Source organism: Balearica regulorum, chromosome 4, assembly GCF_011004875.1.
Source record: "Balearica regulorum gibbericeps isolate bBalReg1 chromosome 4, bBalReg1.pri, whole genome shotgun sequence".
Classification (NCBI taxonomy): Eukaryota; Metazoa; Chordata; class Aves; order Gruiformes; family Gruidae; genus Balearica; species Balearica regulorum.
This window is the reverse complement of record NC_046187.1, coordinates 72,122,921-72,149,189: the sequence shown is the minus strand read 5'-3', so window position 1 is coordinate 72,149,189 and position 26,269 is coordinate 72,122,921. Positions and strand designations below refer to the sequence as shown.

Sequence of the window (26,269 nt, the reverse complement as noted above, 5' to 3'; positions counted from 1 at the left end):
TTTAATAATTTAATTAGCTGTACTTTCTTTTTAATGATTAATATGTTGATTAATGATTGATTTAATGTATTCTCAGAAAATGCTCAGACTGGCTACGCCAGGGCTTCCTTCCCCAGCTGAGCAGGAGCCCTGCCTGGGTGGAGTCAGCCCCTCCAGGGGGTCTGGACCCCCCTTTGGTGTTGGCCCAGCACGGCTGTGTCAATGCCTGCACTGTAATTAACCCACAGGATGGGTCTGCAATGGAACGGTTTATTTGTAATGCAAAAAAGAACAGTGGTTGGTCATCAAAAAACAGCATGTAGTATTAGAAATGTAAAACATCTGTCAAAATTCAATTGTATGTTAAAAACAGTCCACCTGTGCCCAAGTATCAGCCAGGCTGCGGATGGCTGTAGTACGCTGCTCACTTTTGGTCGTCATGTTTTAAGGCAGCTGATGCAGCTTTTACCAGCCCCGCTGAGCATTTGTGGGGATCTTGACAGTTGTATAGAAACTCCCTGCGGAGTCGCTCTCTGCCTGCCAAACCCCCACAAACTGGTCCCCTGGGAGAGGCTTCGGGCTTCTGCTGCTGATGAAGGGAGAGGCGCAGGGAAGAGCTCTGCATACACAACTGGGCAGTGGTACCAGCACTTGCTGGTGAATTGGGATTGTGCTGTGCTGTCCTGCTGCCAGGCCCTGCTGCTTGTCTGATGATCTGATGCTGTTTGGGTTGGGTTTTTCTTTTCTTTTTGCCAAGCTAGCGCCGCTGGCTGGGAGGCCGTGGTGCAACTGCTGTTGGGAGGGGCTGACAGCTGCTGTTGCTGCAAATGGTCATCACATATTCCCTGGGAGAAGATGAAAGACCTCCTCTTCCTATTTGATCAGCAGTTGGGTGGCAAGAAGCAGGTCTTGCAGAGAGCTCCTTGGAAGCTGGTGGTAGGTCTGTGGTTACCTCCTACTTGTCCTTTGGCTGCTGTTTTGTACAGCCAAGTAAAACGAAGGGGATGAGGAACAACGCTCCACAGACAGTGAAGCAAACCTCTGCCCCTGCCAGCCAGTAAACTGCAAAGGAAACAAGATGCAGCTCATTAGCGTGCTGGTCCTGGCAGCTCTGTACCCAGGCCTTCCATGCTGCTGCGCTCCAGAACTGGTGCAACTGGAGAACACCAAACTACTCCATCATTCCCTGCAACCCCTTGCTGGCACACGAACTGTAAAGCGGAATGTAAGAGCAGCACTGGCTCTCTCCCAAGGAAGCAGCACATTAAAAGTGGTTATTTTAAATAGGGTGTTTTCATTCTTGCCTGTTTGGCAACAGGGAAGTTCCTATTTAGACGTTCAGCTATTTAACTGCCCCAGCACCTCCTGCACAGCTGCTCCTGGTGCTTCTCTTTAAGGTCTCTCACCATTAGTACCAGGCTCCTTAGGTGAAACACTCAGGAAGCCAATGCCTAGGAAAAGGGTTCTGGCTTTGCTAAACTTAACATTAGGTCTGAGTTCAGGCTCTGACTTGCTGTGTGGCTGCTTCCCCTTGCACTGTCCCTCTGCCTTATAATGGGGGAACCGAACCCTGTCCTGAAGGTACCTGTGCTCCTTAGCAGTCGCCCTCCCTGACTGCTGGGGCATCAGCAGAGTGTGGGCTCTTTCATCTAGGTGTGGGGGTTACAGATGCTTTTAATGCTGAAAAGTTCTTCATTGCATATGATGGGCTGTGCCTACTTAATTTGTGTCATCCTGGGATGCAGCATCATGAGATGTGGGGAACCAGTTACACAGCTGAAGAAACCTTGATTTCACAGACTCCAGCTCACCCGGTGCTGGGGCGGCCCCTCAGCAGGTGGGGTTACTTGCTAAAATGGCTAAAAATAAGCCCAGCAAAGCCCAGGGTTCCTGGTCAGGCTCCAGCTCCCTCTGCACAGCAGGGCCAGGCCCTCTGTGATGTTCCTCTGCCTGCACAGCTGCACACAGGGCATGGGTAGTCTGCTGCAGATGTTGCTGGAATTTTTAGTCAGGCAACAGCTTCTGCCTGGTTTAATTTCTGCTTGTATGACCTACTTTAACTAACTAACTCATCCATGAAGCTTTTGCTGGTACTAACCAGGGCTGTGTCCCACCTCTGGTGCAGCTCTGAAGGGCATCTACTTCTGCAAAGAACTTTCTGGCTCTGAAACCTGCAGCGCTTCCCCTTCCCCTTTTCCTCCAGCTCCACCTGAGCTGCGGGGCCCAGAGTGGTGCCACGCATTGGCAAAGGCAGGACTGAGCGCTCACCCGTAGCTGACAGGATGGGTCCCAGGGCTCTGGCAAGGGCGCCCAGGCTCCTCAGGATCCCCATGACTCGTCCCTTCTGGCCAGCAGAGCCTGTGTAAGCAGAGAGCCGTTATTCAGTGTGCAGGTTTTGCTCGGGGCAGGGCCGGGCCCCGTGGGGGCTCATGGAGCCTTGTTCTTTTGGGGCATTTCCCACATGCATCTCCCCTTCCTTTCATTTCACACTCACTACCCAAGCTGCATTTATTTCCCCTGAAAAAACATCAGGGCTTGTCAAGAGTGCTTTGTAGTGCCCCAGCTCAACAAAAACAAAGCTTTACATCATAACTGCAGTGTTGGATTGCTGGCTGTACGGTAAAGGGGCAGCATACTAGTGACCATGAAGGGCTTTTTTTTCCTCAGCTTTAGCCTCACTCCTGCGGGGGGGTGGGGGGGTGGGGAGGGGTGGTAATCACTTCAGGGTTACATATGTACAATTTGGAGTAGCAGTGCGCTGTAACTCAGCATTTCTGCTTCCTTTGTTAATGTGTTTGGGAGTAAAGAGGCCTTCTAAAAGCCAAGCAGCAGCCAGAGTCACTGGTCCAACAATCAGATCTGAGGTGGCCCTACACCACAAGTGTTCCTGTTGATGCATCACTAAGCTTGAGATCAATTCTGTATTTAAGCCAAGTCTATACAAAGGTCAGTCAAGGGGCCAAGGGCTGCCACTGAAAGCTGGAAAGACACTCACCATAGCCTGACACCACTGCTGACAAACATGGGATAACAATGGCTGCAGCTGGAAAAAATCCACAAACGAGACTGTCAATGAACAGCAGAGAGCTCAAAACAGTTACAAGAGCAATAGTGAAAAACATGTGGCCTAAACACGTTACTGCTGCAGAGAAATATGCAGAGCTCTGGGGCACTGTACCAACAATGAATCATCAGGTTTAATCCAGTTCAATAATGAAAACACCCCCTCAAAGCCAACCTGCACAAAGAGCCCAGAGCCATGAGTGCTCTGAGCAGATGTTTCACATTAGCGTCTCTCATTCTGTGAACCCACAGGAACGGGGTGGATAGGTCAGGTCAGCGAACTGGTAGTTTTCCAAATCACTGCAGTTTTGTCAGATGGAGCAGGGAAAGGGAATCGCTTATATTTCAAGCAGACAATGAGGTGGCTGTACACAGAATCACACTGTCCCCATGCATACGGCTTTACCATACTTTTGGATGAAAGAGGAGGCAGCTACATTCTGTCTTGGGAAATAAGACAGTCAAGTTCAAGAAGAAGAGGTTACAAAATTTTCGGACACAAAAGCCAAGAGCTGTTCAGCAATCACTGCCCTCTTACTGAAATAGGGGCCTTTTCTGCCAAGAAGGAAGTGCTTTAAGCATACAAAGCAGAATCTTTTCTGGGAAGGAAAGGAGAACGGGAGAGCAGGAATGATAGACACATTGCCTTAACTGCACCCAGGCACCCTACTCCTGGGGCAGAGGGAGGAAGAGAGGAGGGAAAAAGAGGCCCATCCAGAGGCATTTCTAGCTGGCTTAACTAGGGAAGAGATGGGGCCTTCTGCCCAGCTATGGAGCCTAGGAAGATGAGGCTCCAAACTTAGCAGCATGGTTAGACAAGATGTGTACCTCCTCTCCCCCCTCCTCACCCGGTGGGCTTTCAAAAGCAAGTTAATCTGCAGATAAGATGCAGATTTTGAAACCTGTCAAATACACGACTGTCATCCCTAGACAAGCAAGCTACTAAAAAGACGCATTTTGTGGTTTACACTTTACTCCTAAATCAAGCTGTATCGTGCAAAAGAGAAGTCTTCTGCTTTTGTAATTAGTCATATCTGAAGCTTCTTAACAATAGTTAGCAGCATTGGGAATATCTGAAATCTCTTTTCAGACAGGCACTTCAGTGCATTAATCCAACTTCATTCATAGCTGCTTCCCTGAATAACAGCTTAGATTGGCAGAGTAATATTTATGTAAACCCTTAAACATCTTTGAAAACCATCTACACTTATCAGAAACAACAAGTGGAGTTTTGCTCTCTCACTGAGCTGGCAATGCAAGGGAGCAGAGCGGTGTCCAGCCAGCACAGCCCCATGTCACAACGTTCAGGGCAATGCCGACGCACCCTCACTCTCGATCAGCCTGAACACACACGCCAGCCTTCAGCTTCAGAGCGTGCAGGTCTCTTCAGCATGTTGCCTAAGAAATAACGTACAAAGACAGGCTGTCTCCCTTCTTTTCCTGAGCAGAGCTATTTAGTGAATATTTTGCTTTTAGGTCTGATAACAGCGGAAAAAAACACCCTCGAGAGCTCCCCAGTGAGACAGGACAACAGGAGCTCTGGGGATGCTTCCAAAGATCACCATGGCAACGTCCTGTGATACAAACAGCATCAGAAAAAAAAAGGACACTATTTCTTCCATATTTTATAAACAGAAATGTCAACTTTCTGTTCCTTATAGTTTGAAATTAGAGATACATCTTTTTTAACAGGGTGAATAAATATATGAAGAAAAACTATTTGTGTTTAGCATTCATTGCATTTTGAATAGCTCACCAAAAGAGTACAGCAACAGTCCGACGCTCAGCATGGTCACATTTGCAGCCCATCCAATTAACAAGAAAGCTGGAATCAGCAACATAATACCCTGCAAAACGAAGGAGTCACACGGTTACATTTAAGCCCTGCTCATCAAAGCCTAACTCTAGGTGTCCTGCCAGTTCTCTTCCACTGATGGGACATTTAAGTTGTTAGAAGCAGAAAGCCCTTTCTTCCCAAGCAGACGTTTCAAATTCACCCGGATGGCCACGCATCAGTGCAATTTACTTTTCTGTTCTCTCTCACTGTCACACAATTGCAGACCACATGCAGGCTGGAGTCAGCTGTATCAGAGGCTGCAGTTATCCCACCACCCATTTCCCACAACTAAGGAAAACTTGTTGCGGGGTTCTCTCACATGAGCTGGTTTTTGGTGTTTTTTTTCTCTTGTTCTGTGTCAAACTAGACAGAAGTCCAGCTTTAACTCCATCCCCTGAGCTGACACAAGAGATCAAAAAGTTTGTGTGCAACAGGACTACAGCTCCTCTGCTTTTTCTCAGCAGTATTGACTGATTTTAAGGGCTACATCAAACCCTCTTGAGCTTTCAGAGTCCATACTTCTGGAGCCAAGAAGAAAAAATGGGGTGCAAGTGGCATTTGAAATTCAAAGCCAAAAAGAAAAAATATTCTTCATTTCCTCCAAGAGCCTGGACTTCAGTTCCCCTGTGATCTCTCACAGAAGGGACAGATCTCCCTGTTTTTCAGCTTTTGCAGGAAGATGAATCAGTTAAGATCTGCTGCACATTTCACAATAGAGGGTATTCACTCCCACCAAATGTCTCATTTTGAAGACTGCCAGAGATGGCCAGACTGATGAAGTCCCTGAAAATAATTTGCCAGAAAGAGTCAGAGATCAGCTCTGAAGCAGCTTTAGAAGTTTCACTGTCTCCACTGCAAGAGAAATCACTGAAACAAAGCATAATCTTCACAGCATTTTACCTGGCTTGCACAGACAGATGCTCTGTCCTTATTCCCTACTGTAGTTATAGATGAAGAACTCAAAGTTTCAGTATCATAGCTGATATGGTAAGAAATGGCTCTAATGTTCTAAAGTTTAGTTACACTGGTAAACGCCCAACAACCAGGGTCTTGAGAAGTCATTTAGCTGGACTAAGATGACAGAAATTTCTTTTGTCTTGATAAGTATAGATACAGCCTCCAACTACCTTTTGTTGCACTTTAGACTGAAAATTAACATATCAGATTTGGGGGGGGGCAGGGGAAAGAAAAAAATTATTTTATTTTTACCTTTTTTACAGCTCTGATTTCATTTCCTGGCTTGATTCGTCGAGCATAGCCTCCCTGGATCACAGCCATTGTTATTCCAATAAAGAAAAACATCTTGCCCTGCTGCATGCTAGAAGGGAGGTAAAAACACACATTATGGAGTCACGCACAGAGCATTCCACTCTAGGATTCACAGGTCTAGGGTAGACCCTTTCCTGAACAAGAGAGATAAAATGCTTTTTGGTGCTCACATGAGCAGTGCAACATTCTTAATATGCTGACATTAGTTTCCATGGCACACAGATAGGAAGAAGATAAACCTCTGAGGTCTTACGTAGAGATGGGATGGCTGCTGGAAAATGCCACAACCGTCTCTAGACTGGTACGATGTAGTTTAGTTGTTTCTAGGGTGGCCCACAAAAAGTCAACACATTAATTACCCTGTGCCATGGAAGTCTGTGCCATATGCACAGGATTTGTTGGTTTCCACGGAACAAGTGTTTTGCTTTCTCACAACCACTGCCACCGCTCATGCAGAGTTTGATTAAGGTCACCAAGGCACAACATGGGCACTGGCATGGTGGTCTCCATCGTTAAATTAAAAAAAAAATTAAAAAATCCCTTTCACTTCTCTTATCTACTAAACTATGTGGATATTCTCAACTAAAAGTTCTCACTTCCATAACAAGCTTGTTTATCACGCAGCCTGGAATGTTGACATAAAGTTGTGTATCTCGCTACGTGGCTATCCTGAAGACTGTGCGGAAGCAAGCTTAATACACTAGAAGACCTTTCCTTGACATGCACACATTAGTTAAGCCACAAACTGTAATGAAAGACAGACAGGGAAAGATGAGACAAACCCCTGAGAATTACTCAAAGGGAAGGACACACATAAGGAATCAAGCTGCAAGATCATGTTCCTGGCTGGAAATCTTCCTATGAGCTGGCAGGAAAAGTATTTCAAGCTGAGCTGCTGTCAGTGGATTCTGTTCTCTTTCTTCTGTAGTGTTTGACTAAAGGAAATCAAACTCTATGATGTAATGACTGTACACCGTATGCGATGCAGAACTCTGACAAGCAAATATAATCGCATAGCTATCCCTCCATCTTTTGCCTTTTTTGAGCTTCAAGATTTGTCCTGATACTGAAGATCTCTTCTGGGCTAGAAGAGAAAAAGATTTATTATAAGCAATACAACTAGCCCAGCTACACATATTTCAGGAGCCTTAATTTAATCTTCTGTATTGATTTTTCTCTACTTATTAAAAGTTGTAGATTCAATGAGTATTTCCTTTCATGATAAACAGTGTGCCTGTATTTTCATAAATTCTTCCCATGAAGCCCAAGTATCACTGAAAGCAGTGGTTGATTTCTGAGTGTTTTTACTAACTTCATAAAGCCTCTTTTGAAAATAAATGAGGAGACCTTAAATAAAGATTTTGGAAAATATCCTAGACAAAATATACAACATTTGCCTTCTAAGTGTGCTATACCTGCTGAACTGGAATCTCTGGTGAGTGAGAAAACTCAGCGTATACTCCAAGCCGGAAAACAGGAAGAGGTACAGGAAATAAACCAGGCCGAAGATTTTGAGATTCTGAAGATCTGAACAAGCAAAAACCAAACAAACACACACCAAGAAAAAAAAAAAAAGAGAAACACAGTGGTGTTTTCAAGCATAGCTTGAAAATATAACAATAGTACAGCAACATTTATCAACTGCACAGGGAAAAGTTCTCACCTCAGATACTCATTTTAAATACCCATACAAGACATGCCACAAAATGACTTCTGCCCACTACCTCCCTTCTTATGAGGGGAGGAGAGCCAAAAAGACCGATCTCTTTCTGGGTCACCCTGGTCTCAACTCACCCAGTGCAGCCCCTCTCCCTCACACTGACACTCCCACCTATACTGGGATTTAGTTCTTTATTTTTAATCAATATCTTCATTCCAATACCTTGATGCCGCTGTCAGGATGATATTGGCTAAAGCACAGCATCCCTTTTCCTAAGCTACAAATGGCCTGTGACAGATTACCCTACTTGTTTTTCTGCCAATGCAGGGTTTTAACAGATTTTCCTCAAAGTGGCAAATACTACTCTCTTCCTGATGCAGCAGCAAGGACTGAATGGCAAGTTGGTGTACCTGGCAAAACACTGACTTATTTTCTACGGCTTAAATAATTTCATATAGAGAAATGGCCAGCTCAAATCATAAATAATAGAATTCCAGCCTGAAGTTTTCTGGTTTGCAGCTTGGATAAGGAAACTCACATCTCCCTTATTCATGCCTTGATCCATCTTTTTAAGTCACTTCACTTACTGCAGCCTATCCCATGCTGCAGTCAGCGCCTGAAGAAAAAGCAAGTAGCAAGTCAGAAATCTTCAAAACACTGATCTCTAAAACCTTCTTTTGGGAATAACAGGACCAGCATCCAAGGGATTCCCTGTTCATAAGTTTGTAAGGTGGGTTTTAAATGAGTGAACAGAGTGCTGCTTCTGAAATGGTTTGAGTTTTCATTTAGAAACTACCACCACATACAAAAAAATACACAATATTAATATAAAAAGCCAGCTAACACTTACTCTCCTCTGAAGGAGATTGTTTTCCTCTGGTGACTGCAGAGAACTGAAATAAAGCTAAAGGACTGAGCAAGTCAACTGCTGCTTGAAATCCAGACATCACAGAAGAGACCTGATCAGAGACAGAAACATGTTTATTTAAAAACCTGATGTAATAACTACTGCAAGGAACTGACAGTAACAGTCAAATGTGCATCTACACCTACACAAATTATCTGAGATGAAACAAGGTAACTGGCGTTGGGGTTTGAGTGACACCCAATAACAGGCCAGACTTTCTGACCACTGAACCGCTCCAGCACTATAACTAGAAGGTAGAGCACTGATAGCAGCTTTCACTGAAGACAGAAAACTGGTTCTTCCCTGAGTTCTTAAAACACAGAAGAGGCTCATTCTCCACAGCCTTAAAGGTGGCTTTATTTGGTTCACTTTCTGCATCACCCCTCATGTGCAATGAGCATGTACTGGCAAAATAACGGCACATCTGCCTGCAAGCTCATGGGAAACTGGGGATTTGCTTGTGTGCTACAGCTCTGAGAACAGTAGGTGTAGCACATCAAACGGTCTGTCTTGGTACTGGTTGTTCTTTTAGCCAGCCAGTGACACCTCCTGGGGAAGAAAAGGAAAATACAATTTTTAGAGAGATTCCTTGGAGAGATTTTAGAGATTTCTAGAGATATTCTGGCCAGCCACATTGTGTGGCTTTTTGAAAAGGAAGATTTATTTTGTAGCACTTCTGGTCCTTGTACTCCATACATCTCAAGCTAACTGTGTATCTGCTGGCACTATCTCTATGAACAGGAACTTAGGAGATGCTTATTCTTTCATCTGTAGGGGGTTTAATTTTTTAATTTATTTTTATTCTAAAGGTATAGAAAACTAAAGAAAATACTAAAGAAGAAATAATGTCTAAATTCTTAGGGAAACAATTCCTTTTAAAGTAGGAGAATTTAGACTGTCACTTTACATGACAGTTACATGAAGAGATAAGACAGACTCAAGAATCCTGAATAATCACACTTAGTATTTCACATCTTCAAAGCACTGCACTGACTTTATCTGGTGAGCTTCCTTCTCTTCCCAGATAGAGAGAGAGGGAGCTATTACCCCCTTGAAGGCAGAGAATAAAGGTCAAATTATCAGTGGAACTTGATCTCAGTGCATGACCTGAGGACTCATATGGACTGGATTTAATAAAGCTATAAACAAATCAGCCTTCAATATGGTATTAACATGACCTCTGTCTTGTGATAGTCAGAGCTTCTGAGTATCTGACAGCAGAGCTCTGGAGCCCATTAGTCTCAACAACAACCAGTTCAACATACCAGGCTGGTTTCGTGTAAAGCCATAAAGCTGCTGATCCACATAGAACAAACTGGGATGTTTATTACTCCTTCCACTGCATGTATCACAGAGAGTAAACAGACACTCCCAAGAAGTTTCCTCATGCTTTGAAAAGGTCTGTAAGAGGATTTCCTGAAGCTGGCTTGTAGCAATCCTCAGTTCCTGCATTTGTTGGCATGATGGTGTTTGTACTACAGCACTGAGAATCTGGTAACAAGCAACTCTCTTCAAGCATGTTTGCCAGTAATAAAAAACCAGTAGTTTGTACCTATTTTGAATTATTATCCACATCAGACAGGGTGCCAAGCTGCTTTTTACTACCAAGGCTGATTTTAGTTTGGTCCTGAGGATATACATTATATATGTATATGTTTAAAATCTTAAGTGTTTTATGAAGTGTATATATATGTATTAGACTTTTTTTTTTAAATATATGTGTGTGTTTGCACACGCATGCAAATTTCTTTTAATTTCTCCTATTTTTGCCCCAGAAGCAGTGGTCTAGAAGTGACTTCATCCACTGATCAATAATGAAAACATTGTTCTAGAACTACAAAAGTGTTTCACCACCCCCAAATAACAAAGTATACGCTGTCAATTTCAGTCAATGTCACCAGCTGCATGGAGTTTAGATTCTTCACAGGTTCAAAATCTACATCATCTAACTTGTATTTAATTTCTATGCTTATTATTTATTACTCCTAAATGATTCAATTTTAATTCTATGATCACCCCAAAAGTCACTTTCAATGGTGGCCATTTTTCACAATGTCTTTGTTTACTGTTTTCTCTAATGCAGAGAGACTAACAGGTCTTGAAGGCAGAGAGCCAGTCCAAATCAGGAATGCAGCCTGGGCCTTTGAAGCTCCAGCCTTACCCTTCAAACCAGACACTGTTTAGCATCCATAGAGCAAAAGCCTTGTTTTTCCATGAGTCTGCTTGTGATGCTGCATAGCCCTACACACAGTCCTTATATGAATTAACTGGACACCAGAAAAAAAAGTTGTTAAGACCCCCTGTCCAGCTCGGCAGCCTTGCCCATGACTAGCTTAGCTAAAAATTAACTCGAAAGCTCTTAAAGGGGACAGATTCTACTAGACACCTTTCTATTCCTCCCTTCTCCCAAGCAGGTCACAGCAGGAGCTGTTTTGGCCACTTCATGTAAAGACCAGTGTCTCTGACAGGTCAAAGGTACAGTTCTTTGGTTACTCTTCACCTCATAAACTTACGGAACAGTTGAAAAAAGGGAAAGAAGAATAGCAAAAATTCTGTTTCTCTTTGGATGAAAACTCATCCTTGTTCCTCCTGTCCCCTTCCACCTTCCCCTTTCTACAAGTTAATTCCAACATGGATGAATATGAAACACTTGGTCTTCTCTCCTGTGGAAAGAGGACTGATAGAGAAACAAGAATATGATAAGAACAGAGTGTATCTCAAGGAAACAGATGTCTGATCCCATTGGCACATCCTCCTATTGGTTATCATTACCATTTCCCCTCTTTTTACAGCTTTGTCCGTCCAACACATCCACACTATACTCTGGAAGCACCTGTTCCAGCTCAGCCCAGCCAAGCTGCAGAAAGGCAGCCAACATTCCTGCCTTTCCTCCATCATCCACGGGCCAAGAAAACTGCTCTCATCCCACTCAGAAAGTGGGAGGAATTACCCAAGAAAAGAGCAAAGCAGCCTAATAAGTGAAACTACAAATACCCTAGAACGCATAAATCACATGGGCCTGCTGTCCAGATGCAGGCTGAAAGGAGACAGCACAAAAGCACTAACTCTGATACCAATCACAAGAAGCTCCAGGCCAGACAAACCACTATCTCATCAGCAATCAAACACCCTGTGCATTTTGCATGACTGGGACCTGACCCTGAGAGGCACCTAATAATCCATCTCACACAACACTCACTGCTGCACAGAGATGGAGCCCTAAAAGGCAGGGACAGAACACTCATTTTCTTATCAAAATTCAGCCATGTTGGCTAACACAGACTAGCTTATCAGAAGAACTCTCAAGAGGGTAATAAAAGGGGGAGGGAGGTATTTAGTTATCATACCGTCCTAAAAGGTGCTGAAGCCATTTATCCCTCTGCAGCAAAGTGGAATTGTTTATAGAATATAGATTCGCTCTACAGCACTTCCCTATGTCAACATGTTGCCACCTCTCCAGAGCGTGCAGCTCTAACCAAGAACAGGATTTTATCCAGAATGTTTAGATACAGCCAAATAGGAAAGGGGAACAAATGACACATGAAAGAGCTGTTAAAAAAATAAAATAAAATAGCTGTAGTGCTTGGAAAGATAACACAAGCAACCAATTTCATGAGACGCAACCTGCTGGGAAACACTCAGGGAAAGTCTAAAGTTTTGCCCTGGCAGGAGCATTGCAAACAAAAGTTTCCTGAACAATTCTCAGTGTCAAATGGGTCTGGCTATCCAGAGACCAAGCACGCTTCGACAGCTGAGTGCTGATTAGAAACAAGGGACAATAGGAAAGATCCAATCTGGCTGAAAGCCTCAAATCAACTGCTTCACCCAGATACCTAGGGCTGAATTCAGTCTCTCCCACAATTCCAAAGGAGACTGCTCCAAGAGACTTTTAATCAGTTATATCTTGGACTGATCACATGATACTAGATCAGAATGTTAATAAATGTTTGGCCCCACAAATCCAGTCACTGAATTTTAGCACATGTAGATATTTTGTATCTGTGGAAGGCAGCACAGCTCAGACATAACAGTCATTTGCTACCTGAGTGTTCAAAATAATGAAGTAAAGACAAGATGATACTTAAGAAAATTTCTAACGTATACTGGCTAAATGAAAGAAAATCCAGTCTCTGATGCATTTACTTTTATGATTAGCTGAAATTCATCGCAGTGAGTCATTGTGATCATAGTTTAAAATTCACCCTCTTCCTCCTAGACTCCCATTAGTTTTTGAGAAAATTAAAGGTAACACACCAAAACCAGCAGTTAAGCAGATATGTTAACTATGAAGAATTTCTCATATTACACTTGGCTAGGAGGTAGGACTATCATGCAACCACTCTGACACCAGCCTGAATAATAATATTAAATCCCAGTCCCAGCAATGAGCTAAATTCCCGTGATACTAGCTCAGCCCCTTCTTCATTGTTTCCAGTATTTCAGCAATACTGCTTTTGCAAGAAACATAGATCTTCAGACTGATAGTCCATTTACCCGTTTTTCCTTGGGAAGTGTCTCTGGAAGTAGGAAGAAGATGAAAATTAAATCAGCCACAGCAAACATGAGTGCTAATAATGCTGAACGAAGATAGAAAACTTCTCCTTTCTCTGGCTCCATGGCCAGGTATGCTCCGATCACGGGACCCAGAGTAAAACCAAGGGAGAAAGCAACGCCGATCATTGCCTGCAGTGAAACAATGAACACAGACATGTAGTTTCAGACACCAGTTTGTTCAGGTAGCTCAGTTCTAAAACAATTTGGATTTTCTGGCATTTACCTTAAAGAAATGCAACCAGATACAGAATGAGGATGTGGGGAGTGCACAGCAACAACCGTTGAGTGTGAAAAAACTGTTATTTTCAAATAACTGATTTTATTTTCTGTCTAGTCAGGAAAGTAGAAGGAACAAATTGTAACATGGTTATGAGTAAAAGGAAGTTGGGAAGGGAAATAATGATTCTCACCTCAGGGACTGCTCAGCCAGCAGATCCTTCAGCCATAGAATAAACTTCTGCAGAGTAAAACTAGAGAAGGGAGGACAGCACCATGGTAGGAATTCATAATGATGTCTATGGCTTCTGAAACACTTTGGCATTTTCTGTATTTAGGAATTTATGTCTCATAGAGCAAGGAGGCTGAGATGCTTCCCAGAACAACCCGAATTTAGTACAAGTACTAAAGAGGATTTATGAACTCGCTATGAAACCAGCACAGAGGTAGAATCTGTACACACTGATGGGATGAGAGCTTAAAAGAGGACTGATTTGAGTCATCAGCTTCTGGGAGATTGCTTAAAAATACATCAGTGCAGATCTGGCTCATTTTCTTTAAGACACATTCAGAGATGTCTATTGGCATATGTAGGACACAAACGTGTCATCCAGGACACGATCCTCATGCTTTCCTGAGTCTATTTAACTATACCTATAGTATTAAACTAAACAAGGCCAGAGCACACTCAGGTGTCACGTCACAGTCTCCACTGCTGTTTCAGAGATTGCACTCTCCCAGGCAATGCCCCATCACAGTTTAGGAATAGCATCAGTCAAATGCTATTGTCTTCCCTGAAAGCAGAATGAACATGCCTACTCTGCTCTGAAAAACAAGAGCATAGCCATATAGATTTGAGCCATGCTGTACTAAGTGACTTGCTCTGAGGCGCTAAAAATAGGCCCTGACCCGTTTTATTTACTAGTGCTGTATGGCTATCCTGCTCCATAAATAAAAATATACTTTCGCTCACCAGGACTATAATAAATTGATTGGAAAATTCATTAGTTATCACTGTGAAATATAAAGTTCTCCCCACCCAAGAAGCAGCTGTCCCGCATAGCGGCTTATAACAATCTGTTAAGAGAAGTTTGGGTCCCTAAGATTTTCATAAGATAAAAGATCTAACTGGTAATTCACAGGCAAAGTACAGCCTGCAGGGTGTTTCTGCATCTGGTCCACTGCCTTCTGGAAGAGGACAAGGCAGCTGTTCATATTACTTGCTGCTCAGTCAGCCAAATGCCACATCCTTTACCCGCAGAGCTCAGATCCTGAAGCCAGCGCAGCATCCAAGGAAGTCAGGAGGCATGCTGTGCTGTGCAGTGCTGCTGTGCTTCCACAGTTTGGGAAGGTAAGAAGCATGGGTTGTCCTATAAGTGGCTTCCAGCTACCAAAGTTAGCCCATAAGACCTTTTGATTTCTCAACGACTATAATGAGGATCGCAGTTATCAGCTGGAGTAACAGTTATAACACTTACACAAGTAGTTTTCCCACCTCTAGGGCATCTGCCTTTCACTTGTAGGTAAAAGTCATTGACAAGTCAAGTCTGAGAGCTCACCAGCAAAATGATCTGACATCTTTTCAGGAGTGAGGTAGTATATAAAGTCATGTTTTCACTTGATCACTGAATACACACCTGAGGAAGAAATTCTGAGCACCTGAAATCAATTAAAAGTTACCCAGAAAACCCAAACATATACCCCACATGTGTAACTCACCATGCCTTTGCTCCGTGCTTTTGGAGAGTGTAAGTCAGCAATTATAGCTGTGGAGAGGCTGACATTCCCTTTGCTTATTCCACCTATGATCCTGGAGAGAAGAAAAACGCCGAAAGTCCTAGAGGCAGCCCATAGCGCGTATGATGTTATCAAACCCATCTGCAGAAGCAAGAGAGGGTTCTTTATAAAGCAGAGCAAAGTGGATATAATTTCTGCATATTTCCCAGCTAAACATGTGTTTTATTTATTTGTTTGTTTTCAACAGCTGCTCCAAAACCCAGGTAACAGAAATGTCTGAATATACTGATACTGCACTATTTCCTGGACAGTGATAAAAAGAAGTAGAAACAAATCCATATAAAACTTCATATAAATGTGAGATTACTAATAAAATTAAAAGAGCAAAGAAAGTTCAAAGGGAGCTAAATCAGTCCTGGGCACAAAAGCACTTTTGTATACCCTGCTTCACTTGTTTCGAACTTCAAGAGAATTCTGATTTCAAAATAAGAAGAATTCAGAGTTCTAGCCCTTAAATTTCATAATCAATCATCAGCATGCATGTTTATTTAATTCACTCCTCACAAGCCTACAGGATAGGGGGATTTGTATATCATTTGCTGCCAAGTTCCTCCATATATGTACGCATTTGCTCTGCACTGCTGCTGTAATTAGAACCTCATACCAGCAACAGAGAAAACGTTTTGGAGAATGTTCATGTTCATGAGAAATACATCTTACATCTATATAGCACTGCCTAACCAATAATCCCCAGGCTCTGTGAAATAGGTCATGAAGTGATCAGTCCTCATTAGTCACTTGGGTAACTAAAATATACAGGGATTAAATCTAACATTTGTAAACCAAGCATCTGAAGTCATACTCCTGTACATAGGGGAAAAGGATTCTGGAAAATCCCAGAAATAGATAGGTATTTTGGTACCTTCTATGTATAATTCTGGATCTGGGAAGCTCAGCTTAAGACTCACATTTGGAAGTGTGGTCAAGTGGCTTGGCAAGAAGCAGTCAACAACCGACAGACCTAGAATGTTCAATTTCCCAATCCTTTGTGCTAACCACAAGACCATAGTGCCTTCAACTGTATATTGAGATGGCATGACTAACATCAGTATGAGACACATACCACTGTCATCAAGATGACAGGCCTTCTGCCCAAGCAGTCCGAGACAGCACCGGTGAGGGGAGAGGAAAAAAACTGTAGGATGGAAAAGATTGAGCCAATCAGACCTAAAAAAAACCAAACATCAAAACATATACCATTAGACTCATTGCCTTCATCTTAAATATAAAGACAGCCAACTTGTTCCAGACCTGTCACTCCAGTATGTCCTTTAAAAGTGCACAATTAAAACAACAGCTATAAAAAAACCCAGCTTTATCTCTGAAACTAAGCCACCCTCAAAATACTGATCTTGCACTGTTATTTTACTAAGGTGGCAAATACAGACAGACCAGATACACAGACAGACCAGAGTAACAGGCATAAACTGGATGATTCCCTGGCTATTTCACTGGTGAGAAGAGGTTTGAAACTCACTGGTTATAATGGAATGCTGATTCTCCGATGCTTCCCCAGTTGACTACATACATTTTCTGTTCTTAAAGCGGAGATGGTGCAGTCTTCACTAGTCACAGTTCTTTTAAGACTTTTTTGATTGTTTGAATCTGATTCTGTCACACTTAATTAGCTTTTCTTTCCTTCTTATCATGGAAAGAAGGATATAAGCACTGCTGTTAGCGAGGCACCCTAAGAGGTAGGAGTAATTCCAACAGACTCCAGAGTCTTTTGAAATCTGCCTCTAGCTTCTGTGATCTTTAATTCTTCTTTTCTCTTGCCATTTCTAGCTTCACACAGTTCGTAATTTGCACTATACTCTGAACAAGCAGGCAAAAAATGCCTTGCTGTCAGTTTTTCTCTGAAGGAAAAACTGGGTTATATGTCTCAGATCATTCAGCTATCAAAGCTTTAAAAGCCAGAGGAGAGACGAGAAGTTCTGCTCCCATCAGCTTTGAGGGAGGCAGAATATTGATACTGAACACCTTGGGGAGAACAGCGGCTTGTGATAGCTCAAAAGCTCAAAAAACTGTGTAAAAAAATCTTACATAGATTGGTAAACTGGCAGTTTGTGTTAATAACGGACAAGTTTTCTCCCTTGTATATCTAGCACTGTAGAAGCACCCAGATGTGCCAAACACTTCACAGCCAGGGAACAGCAAGAGCAGGGCTGTTCCACTCGGGGAACGAGCCAGGAGCTGAGTGTGACCACAGCACTGGCAGTGCCCTCACCAACCAGGGTGCAGTCCAGATGGGTTGGGCAGAGCAGGGTGTCGTAGCAGGGTCCATGGCAGTCCTAGACAAGGCCAGGGTTATACATAGGTGCAAGGTCCATCCAAGAGACAGGGCCAGAGACAGCCCCAGAGACAAGACTATACTCAGGCAAGGCCCAGGCTGAAATACAGCTCCTGAATCACTGGGCAGAAAGCGTGTGGGTGAAGGCTGGTCACTGAAACTAACTGTTGGTGCCCTCAGGGCCTTGACAAGGGCAGGGAAGGTTTCTGCCCTGAAGAGGTCGCAGTCTAAGCAAAGATGAAAGAGAGCAAAATACATCCTGCACTGGGAGAAGCAAAAAGATGATCTTGCAAGTATCTTTCCAATCCTATGCTCCTTGTTGCAGATGAAGGCAATGAAGGTTGCAGGAAGACTGCAGTGGCCTCTGCATAACATCACAAGTATAATGAACCTTTCTACTATAACCATTTAAGGTGCAATCAAACAAAATGGACTGAGACAGGAGCTGACTATGCCCAAGATAGCTTGTCCATCTTCTACTTCTGCAGCCTTGGTCAACTCTCCAGTGAGCTAATTCAACTCAATCGGGCAGAAAACTAATGTGGGGAAAAAAGGGGAAAAAAAAAAAGTTTTCTGCTGGTTTAGCAAATTAGATCACTCATTTAGAAAAGCTGTCATCAAAGCCAGCAGAAGAGATGGAGTCAAATATGACAGATACCAGCTACCTTGTCTGCACCCTCACTGCCTGTGGCTGCCAGGTAATTAGTGAACATTCCCATCACTACTCAACACTGCTTCTAAATACTTTTCTCTCAATACTCTTCTCCTAGAGAGAAAACAGCAAGGGATGCCAGCTTCCTTTCTGAGACAAACAGTGTCTATTTTATTTGTGTGTTCCCAGTTAGATGCTATATTTTCTTCAAACGAGAAAAGTGTCAGTTGGACTGTTCTGGAAGGAGCAGGGAGATTTATCCTTCCCCTTGAAAGCAAATGGGCCAAGTCAAGGGAGACAGCACTCCCAAGAGTACGGGACACAGCAGGTAAAAGGAAAGGCAATGACTGTGAGCTCCCAGCCGCTTGTTTAAACAGAGTCTGAGATAGAGAGAAGGAACAAGGAGGAGGCATGCTGTCAGGCCTTAGAAGAGACAGAAAGCCAATTCTGAGTGATTAAAGAAATGTGTTTCCTACTGTTCAAAGCCAGTAATCTGACTGAAAATGAGCACAGAAACAACATGTGTGCAAGGACACTGTGGGAAAAAGGAAAATTGTTTTTAAACTTTCTAATTGCTGTTAAACCCCCCCAAAAATACTTTAAATAGTAACAATACCTTCATACTTACATTCTAATAAAGTTTTGTCTCCCCCCCCCCCACTCCGTGTAAAAGCCTTTTGCTTATTTTGGGGGAGGCCTCAGCTCACTGAAAGGAAAGGGTCTAGACATTTCCAAGTAAAATTAACCCAGACACCCTGACGTGTTCATGCTCTGAAATCCCAGTTTCCTCACAACTCTGTAGATCACAAGGAGCCAAAAGGGCCTCTGATGTGTAACATGACACATATGCTTTTGGATTTCCTGCACTACTCCTGGTGGAGCTCACCCACACTAGTGTCCTAGTGACAGCAAATGCTTCTGGACCCTGCAAGTCAGCAGCTCTCCTGCTTTTAATAGCACTAATGAGATTTAGAAGCAGTGCTGCACTATAGCTGCCCAGCAGGGAGGTGACATCTGAAGTCACAAGCTTCTAATTCCAGTGTTTCCTACTGATTGATCTCCAATCATGTGCAGATCAATGGTTAAGGAAGAGTAATTTCTGTGATTGTGCAGGGTCTAGCCCAGCGGGCTCCTGCCCTTTAGCTGGCAGTCTGACAATAAGGAACAGCAGGCCTGTATTTCTGTAGCAATCTGTACAAATTGGGCAAGATCATAGGATAATTCAGGTTAAAAAGGACCCCTGGAGGTCACTGACTCCAACCACCTGCTCATAGGGTCAGCTATGAGGTCAGACCAGATTGTTCAGGGTTTCATCCAGTTAGGGTTTGACAGCCTCTGTGGATGGAGACTACCAAACTTCTCTGGGCAACCTGTTCCACTGGCCATCCTCACTATGAAAAAGTTCCTCCTTATTTCCAGTCTGAGCCTCCCTTGCTTCTACTTATGCCTGTTGCCTCTCCTTCTCCCACCACGCACGCACAGTGAAGTGCCTCACTGTCTTCTCAATAACCTTCCCACAGGTATTGGAAGGGTGCTAATAGCTCCAGGCTAAACAAGCCCAGGCTCCCCAGACCCTCTGCTGAACTCTCTGCAGTTTATTGATGTCTTTCTTGTACTGGGGTGCCAAAACTGGATGCAATGTTCTAGATGTGGTCTAACAAGTGCTCAGTAGAGGGGGACAATCACTTCCTTCAATCTGCTGTCTCTGCTTCTGTTCATACAGCCCAGGTGCTATTGGTGCTCTTGCTGCCAGGGCTGGCTCATGCTCAGCTTGCTGCTCACCAGGACCCCCAGGGCCTTTACAGAGGAGCAGAGCTGCTCCCCACTAGTCAGTATCATTGCAAGGGATGACTCCTTCCCAGGGGCAGGACTTCGCATGAGACAAAGCAGGGGCTTTGTCCTTACTGAATTTCATAAGGTTCCTGTTGGCCTGTTCTTCCTGCCTGTCTAGGTGTCTCCAAACGACAGAGATGGGGCTGTCCAACCCTTCATTGCTATCAGTGTGATGAAAACAAAATAATTTATAGCCTACTGTAAGAGAACATTTTCTGTGTTATTTAAATCTAAATCTAATATCAAGCAAGCATGTTTTTTTGTATTTCTTGTCATTTTTCTCATTATTCCTCTTATCAACACTGCAAATAACATGAAAACACTTTTTTTTTTTTTTTGTCTATTAGCTTGCTCGTTTAATTTCCATACCTCCAAACAACACGCTGTTGTATTTCCGCTCCGGAGGCATCCCAACCATCACTGCAAACCAGTCCACACCATGTTGCAATGACAAATAGAATCCATCCTGCAAAACAGATAGGTGGGAAATAGAAGCAGGAAGACAGTTTCTCTGTTTCATTTTCAAAGACAGTATCAGAGCTTAGTGATCTAGATACAATGTTAGATGATTCCTTCCCTCCTCCTCCCCCCAGGGAAAATTTCCTTGCTGATCAGTTGTCACAAGCTAAAAATAGCTTAAATTGTGAATGCTAACAGGCAGCAGATAATTGGGCGTATGGGTTTGGGTGGTGGAATGTCTGAATTTGAACTTTTTTAAACCATCAGGCCTGCTACTTGCTAAAACTTGAACAAAAGTGGCATGGATTCACCTTCAGTTAATAAAGCAACATGAGACACATTCTATCCCTCTGCACATACACTATTTAGACTGGGAGAACCAGGGGCTTGTAGGTCCAGAAAGAAGTGGTGCAAAAAAGAACGGTTCCTGAAAAGAGGAGGAGGACCTGACAAGAAGATGAAGATATTTGCTATAGGAAATACACTGGAAGTGGGGGAAGAGCCTGGAGATCAGACCCCATGGTTAGGGTTAGAGATAGAGTTGTAAGAAAGACAAAGCCTACAGCTCAGTTGGAGTGTGGAAGGAAAAGGGCTGTGATAGAGGTGTAGGCTGCAAAAATAATTCTCCCTGACAACATCTTCATCTTGCCCAGTAACACCTGAGAATGCAACTGTGAGCAGCTGCACAGCAGGGAACCAACACAACTTTCTGCCCTATATTCCAAGACCAGCAGCCAGCTCCCTGCTAAGAATGAAAGTTGAGACCTAGTGAACGTGATGCTGGGGGTGGGAGCAAGTGAGTCTGTGAAATAGTCAAGTAGGGTAGAAGTGCTTATTTCTTTCATTCTTAGATAAAACCCAGTATGCAGATCCACTATGGATTGTTCCTTACTCTATCTCACCAGTGACAACAGTCTAAGTCACAAACGCACTGGTAATTACAAGGACTAGCCCCTAAGAAATACTCAATTTTTCCCCCAAACAAATCCCTCGTTTTAATGAAAAAGCAACAGAGAAGTCTCATGCAGGTTCGCAAACAAATTCAGTCCATTTAAATGTGCTGGGTATTGTTGTTCTGCCTACAGCTATTTGGTTTGCTCCAAGGCAAGGGATTTTTCTTCCATCCTTCCCTAAAGATCTCATACCTAAAATTTTCAGCAGGCTGACTTTCTCTGTTACTTACCTCAGTCTGGCTGTAATAATCAAGGATGGAAGGAAACAGTGGCAAGATGAGAGCAAATCCCAACAAGTCGATGAAGAGCGCCAGGAAGACAATTGTAATAACACGACTAGAGTTCTGTTCTTGCTTGTCATTGATGGAGCTGCTGCTGATTTCTCTCTCTCGCAGGGCCATGTTCCCAGGTGCTCTGCTTCTAAAAAATTACATTTATAGCCAGTCAACAGGAAGCATTTCGCAGGCCTTTCACAAGAGTATCTTGCTGATTCATTCTTGCTTCCTACAGACTTTGCAAAAATAAATATAAGCTATGGCTATATTAAGCTACCTGGTTTTCAAGGGAACAGGAACCTCAACTCTCTAGTCCTGGTTGTTAGCTCAGCATCAAGTTTGCTCACATCACGAGCAGGCTACAAGGGTAATAAGATAACTCTATTGCAGGAGCATCCCAAATAAAACACAGAACTAAGGAGCATTTAAAGTTTGTTAACATGTAAGCAATGCTAATACAACTTTCCCAAATGTTTTCAACTCAGCATTACAGTAAAATAGACATGAAAGGGCACACTTTTTTTTTCTAATATTCACATTCAAGTAACTAATAGATCTTTTTATACCTTCAAGATTATTTATGCCTTCAGTGTATACTAGAAATTTCTGAAGCAATAACAACTTTAAAAAAGGGCAGACTTCCTAACTATTGCACGAATGCTGTCTTCAAGATAAATCCTGGAAAACAACAGCAACTTAAGAAACAACACAAGATTTTGAGACTTGATTTTTTTTTCCTTTTCTGGATGACATCCACTGATAGGCTATATAAGCTGGGGCATCAAATGATTAAGGCACCATTTTATTTTGTCAGAAATATCAGAACTATCAACGTTCTTTGATAATACTCCAAAACCATCTTAAAAACCTAAACAAGGATGCAGGCCATATCCCATTTAGTATTTAACAAATAAAGAAGTCAGTCCATATCCCAAAAAAACCTCAATTCCAACACATACCAAAATCAAGGAGTAATACACAAACCATGAAACTGCAAACTTCAGATTTGTAAAAAATTAGAGTGCATCTGTCACAAAACAATCAAATTTGCAGTCCCTTCTACTGCAAAAATCCCTGAACGTTTGTTGCACAAAAAGAGTAAAAAAGGAGACAGAATTTCCTCCAACAAAGTCAACCAATACCAAAATATCCATTGACTTTGATGAGTCAGGTTTGAAAACACCGAGCAATTCTTGATATAAATTCTATTCCAGACAAGACATACTGTATTACATACACAAGGCGCTGGTGCATATCACACCATATTACTCTAATTGAAGATTGTAATACTTTATTATGCTCAGCAATAATATTATTGTGACATTTCTTTACCTGTGGATTCAGTTTACTAGCACTGAAGCATTATTAAAGTTCAAATGCCATGAGGTAAACATGGAAGGGGGCCAACTGCAATCCATTTATTAAACTCATAAATGCATAATGCTCATAAACCTGCTAGTGAATAGAGCAGTTTGGTTATGTTCAGGATCCTTCTATTTAAAATAGTCATCAACAGTACAAATATTTAGCATTATTTATTTACTCAAACAATATAAGAGCATCTGGAGCCAAAACAACCATTCCTTTACACAAATCCTCACTGGCCCTAGGTCTATCTAGCCAACAGATGAGGGATGGGTTCATCGTGGCAGATTCTGTCTTGCTTTTCCTCACAATTTGTTTATTCATCCACTGAATTGTATGACCAAGCTGAACTTTATTCCAGGGTTATTTACACAGGATAACATCCTTTACACCTTAGCCATTTCAGCTAGCGTGCGGCTTGAACCCATTAATGCTAGCGCTGACCTTTCATTCAGGTCCAGTTTCGGCTACGTGGTTGCAACTTCCCTTACGCAATATCCCAAGGTACAACACGTTTCTGCCTTTGTGCTCCATCAGTTTTGTTGTTCAAACCTCTCCTTATTTTTTGCCAGGCAGGAAACCACCAAACATTTTATAGGCCCTGGCATTCCGTCAGCAAAAACAAAACACTTCACCTCTACCATGACGTTTGATTTCTGTGAGACACTTTCAAAGAGGGAGGGAAAGATTTTCAGTTGAGGGAAGTTATTTCTCTGGACACTTGTGTCCCGGACGCTCGCTCAGCTCTGTCTCAGCTCTCCCCAGCCATCCCCTCAGGACTCCCCATCTGTGTTTCATTGCTTCTGCCTTTGACCTCCGACAGGGCCGGTGTCTGATGCTGTGCCTCTCAGAAGGCATCAGCTGCAAAGCCAGCCCTGCCCTAATGCACGGAGATTAGTCATCTACCAGCAGGAATAATTTCATCCTTCTGGTAGTTTGGTGTTTTCTTGCTACCCTTTCCTCCCTCTGAAATTTCCTTGGCCCGGCTTTACCTGCTATGCCTTAGGAAGGTTCCTCTGACTCCTTAACAAAGTCGTGATTCAGGTCAAGAGCAGGAGTTTCAATCGGGGGAAAGGAGAGAGAGAGAAAGGAAAAAAAGAAAAAAAGGCAATTTCCCAAAGCAGCCAAAGAGCCCAGAAGACAGAGGGGCTGCCGAGCGGGAAAGGGACGGCCCTGGAGAAATGTGGTGTCAGCGGCGAGGATGCGCTGCCCCCCTGCACGGCACCCCCGGCACGGCACCCTCCGCCGCCGCCCAGGCTGATCCCCAGGGAGCCGCAGCCGCGCTGAGGCGAGCCGTGGGCAGCCCAGACCCGCTCCTCCGGCCGCCCTCCCTCGCATGCCGCCGGCAGAGCCTACCCCGCTCCGGGGCACCTACCGCTCCTCAAGGGGCCGGACCCTCTCCGCCTGTCAAGAGCCCTCCCTTGGGGATGCTACGGGCTGGCGGCGGCGGCTCCTCCCTGACCCTCCGCAGCGCCCCGGCGGCCTTCCTCTTCCGGCCGAGGATGGAGCCGCTCCCGCGGCCCCGCACCGGGCGCCACCGGGGATAGAGCCCGCCCGCCGTGTGAGGGGGATGGCGGCGGCCCAGCGGGCTCCCCTCAGCGCGGCGGGAAACCGGCGCTGCTCAGGGCCGAGAGCCCGCAAGGCAGGGCCCGAGGGGAACTTAAGACCCAGGCTGAGGGAAGTGCCTTGTCACGATAGCCTCGGTCCTCGTAAATTAACAGTTTAACGATTTAACTGGGTATCGTACCTCAAACCACAGCCGTTCCTTCTTGCGTTAAAGCGTTGGGTTTTTTTAGTGAAAACACACTTGTTCCAAGAAAAGAGGGATTTTTTTTCATTAGTTGCTACATAGCCACATTACAGCAGCAGATAGCTATGATTTTGATAAATGAAAATTTCCTGGTATCTGACAAACAGAAGGTAGTTGCAGAAGTCGTAACTCTATTCCTAAACAAACTGCTCCCTTAAAACAGTTTTTTTAACACAGAGAACACCAATGGATTTGATATTGATACCACTATCTAGCATTATTCTCTTGTCCAGCTGTGCCTGGTGTCCAAGCTGCCTAATTAACATGTCAGTATATGATTACAAGTGGACAAAGCATAGTCTTAAATACATAAGCATTGGCCAACAAAGTGTTTAAAGCAAATTAATACAGGTGTGGAAAGGACTTCTGGTTCCCATCAAGGTAATGTAGTCCCATTGGGGCACTATTAACACCCGGATCAGGAGCTTTCACACAACAGTGACATCTCTGTCACAGATTCCCCAACCAATTAGATTTGGAGCAGCTTATCTAAGCATAATATCAGGATTAACCTGCTATTTAGGTGAAACAGCAAGCTCCTACTCTCTTGTTTACCTGAGCATTTTATGTACTCAGTTTGGTGTGAGAAAAGGGATGTGGTAGATATGGTACATACTCCGAAAACCAAATGATTATGCAAGGATCACTGCTGACTTGGAGGCAAGCTTCTGCTTTGAGGTGCTCCAGAGTAAGCACGAATAATCATTTAATATCTGGAAAATAAATCTAGATATATAATTTTGGCTCAGAAATATTGCATATAACTGACCATGCACCATCTGAACTCAGATGCATTTAAAAAAAAAAAAGTAAAATCCAGCTCTTCCTGTTGTCAAACCTATCAGCCTGAAGCTTTTACAGATCACTGAGCCCAGTTGTGTTATTGCAGTCAACCATGTCATACCATCCTGCATGTGAACATATTGCGCTGTTTCTTGAACTAGATAGGTCATTGCCCACCCCTGTCCCAGTGGAAAGCCAGTCCAAAGCCTTGCAGGTCTGATAGATAACAACTTAAATTTGGGGTTTAGACTACATTTATTAACATCAATTTTCTTATGATGTCAGTCTTGTAGTGTATCTTCCACTCTGGCTTTCACTAACCTGTTCTATTGCTAAACAGCAATAGTATTAACCCAAACATTAATATTTTAAAGGATTTAATGCCATACAAGGTCTTCGTCTTAGTATTTTATACTCAGCCAGTGTTCAGACTGCATGGAAAATTTTACTTATCTACTCCAGATGTAATTTATTGGGGAACAAAACCCAAACAAAACCAAAAACCAGCCAAATAAAAAACCCACCTTACAAATAACTAGCCATTTTAACTACGCAAGATGGCACAGC

At 43.4% G+C, this 26,269-nt stretch overlaps 1 protein-coding gene across 7 annotated transcripts; it reads right to left on the bottom strand.

Annotated features, from left to right (window-relative positions):
• Nucleotides 1–237: 237 nt before the first annotated feature.
• SLC75A1 (solute carrier family 75 member 1) lies at nucleotides 238–24,755 on the bottom strand. Of its 7 annotated transcripts, none has more exons than XM_075752634.1 (13): nucleotides 24,481–24,753; nucleotides 21,700–21,886; nucleotides 20,427–20,538; nucleotides 16,346–16,449; nucleotides 15,205–15,363; nucleotides 13,210–13,398; nucleotides 8,659–8,767; nucleotides 7,564–7,675; nucleotides 6,089–6,197; nucleotides 4,799–4,889; nucleotides 2,975–3,022; nucleotides 2,248–2,337; nucleotides 238–1,041 (listed from the first exon to the last, which is right to left on the bottom strand). In XM_075752634.1, the coding sequence occupies exons 2-13, from the start codon at nucleotides 21,868–21,870 to the stop codon at nucleotides 935–937; spliced, it is 1,401 nt and encodes a 466-aa protein (XP_075608749.1). In that variant the 5' UTR covers nucleotides 21,871–21,886; nucleotides 24,481–24,753; the 3' UTR covers nucleotides 238–934. The 7 variants fall into 7 exon arrangements, with proteins under 7 accessions (XP_075608749.1, XP_075608751.1, XP_075608752.1 ...); XM_075752636.1 differs by having other exon boundaries at nucleotides 21,700–21,889; nucleotides 24,485–24,753; XM_075752637.1 differs by having other exon boundaries at nucleotides 20,427–20,523; nucleotides 24,481–24,751.
• Nucleotides 24,756–26,269: the final 1,514 nt, after the last annotated feature.

Bases quoted from the DNA above. Each gene is read 5' to 3' on its own strand.
- SLC75A1 (XM_075752634.1), bottom strand. From the start codon at position 21,870: ATGGCCCTGCGAGAGAGAGAAATCAGCAGCAGCTCCATCAATGACAAG. The intron at 8,768-13,209 runs GTAAATGGACTA...GTCTCTGATCAG, and splicing joins CACTTCCCAAGGAAAAACGG to GTCTCTTCTGTGATGTCTGG. The intron at 2,338-2,974 runs GTGAGTGTCTTT...CTGCTTACACAG, and splicing joins AGCAGTGGTGTCAGGCTATG to GCTCTGCTGGCCAGAAGGGA.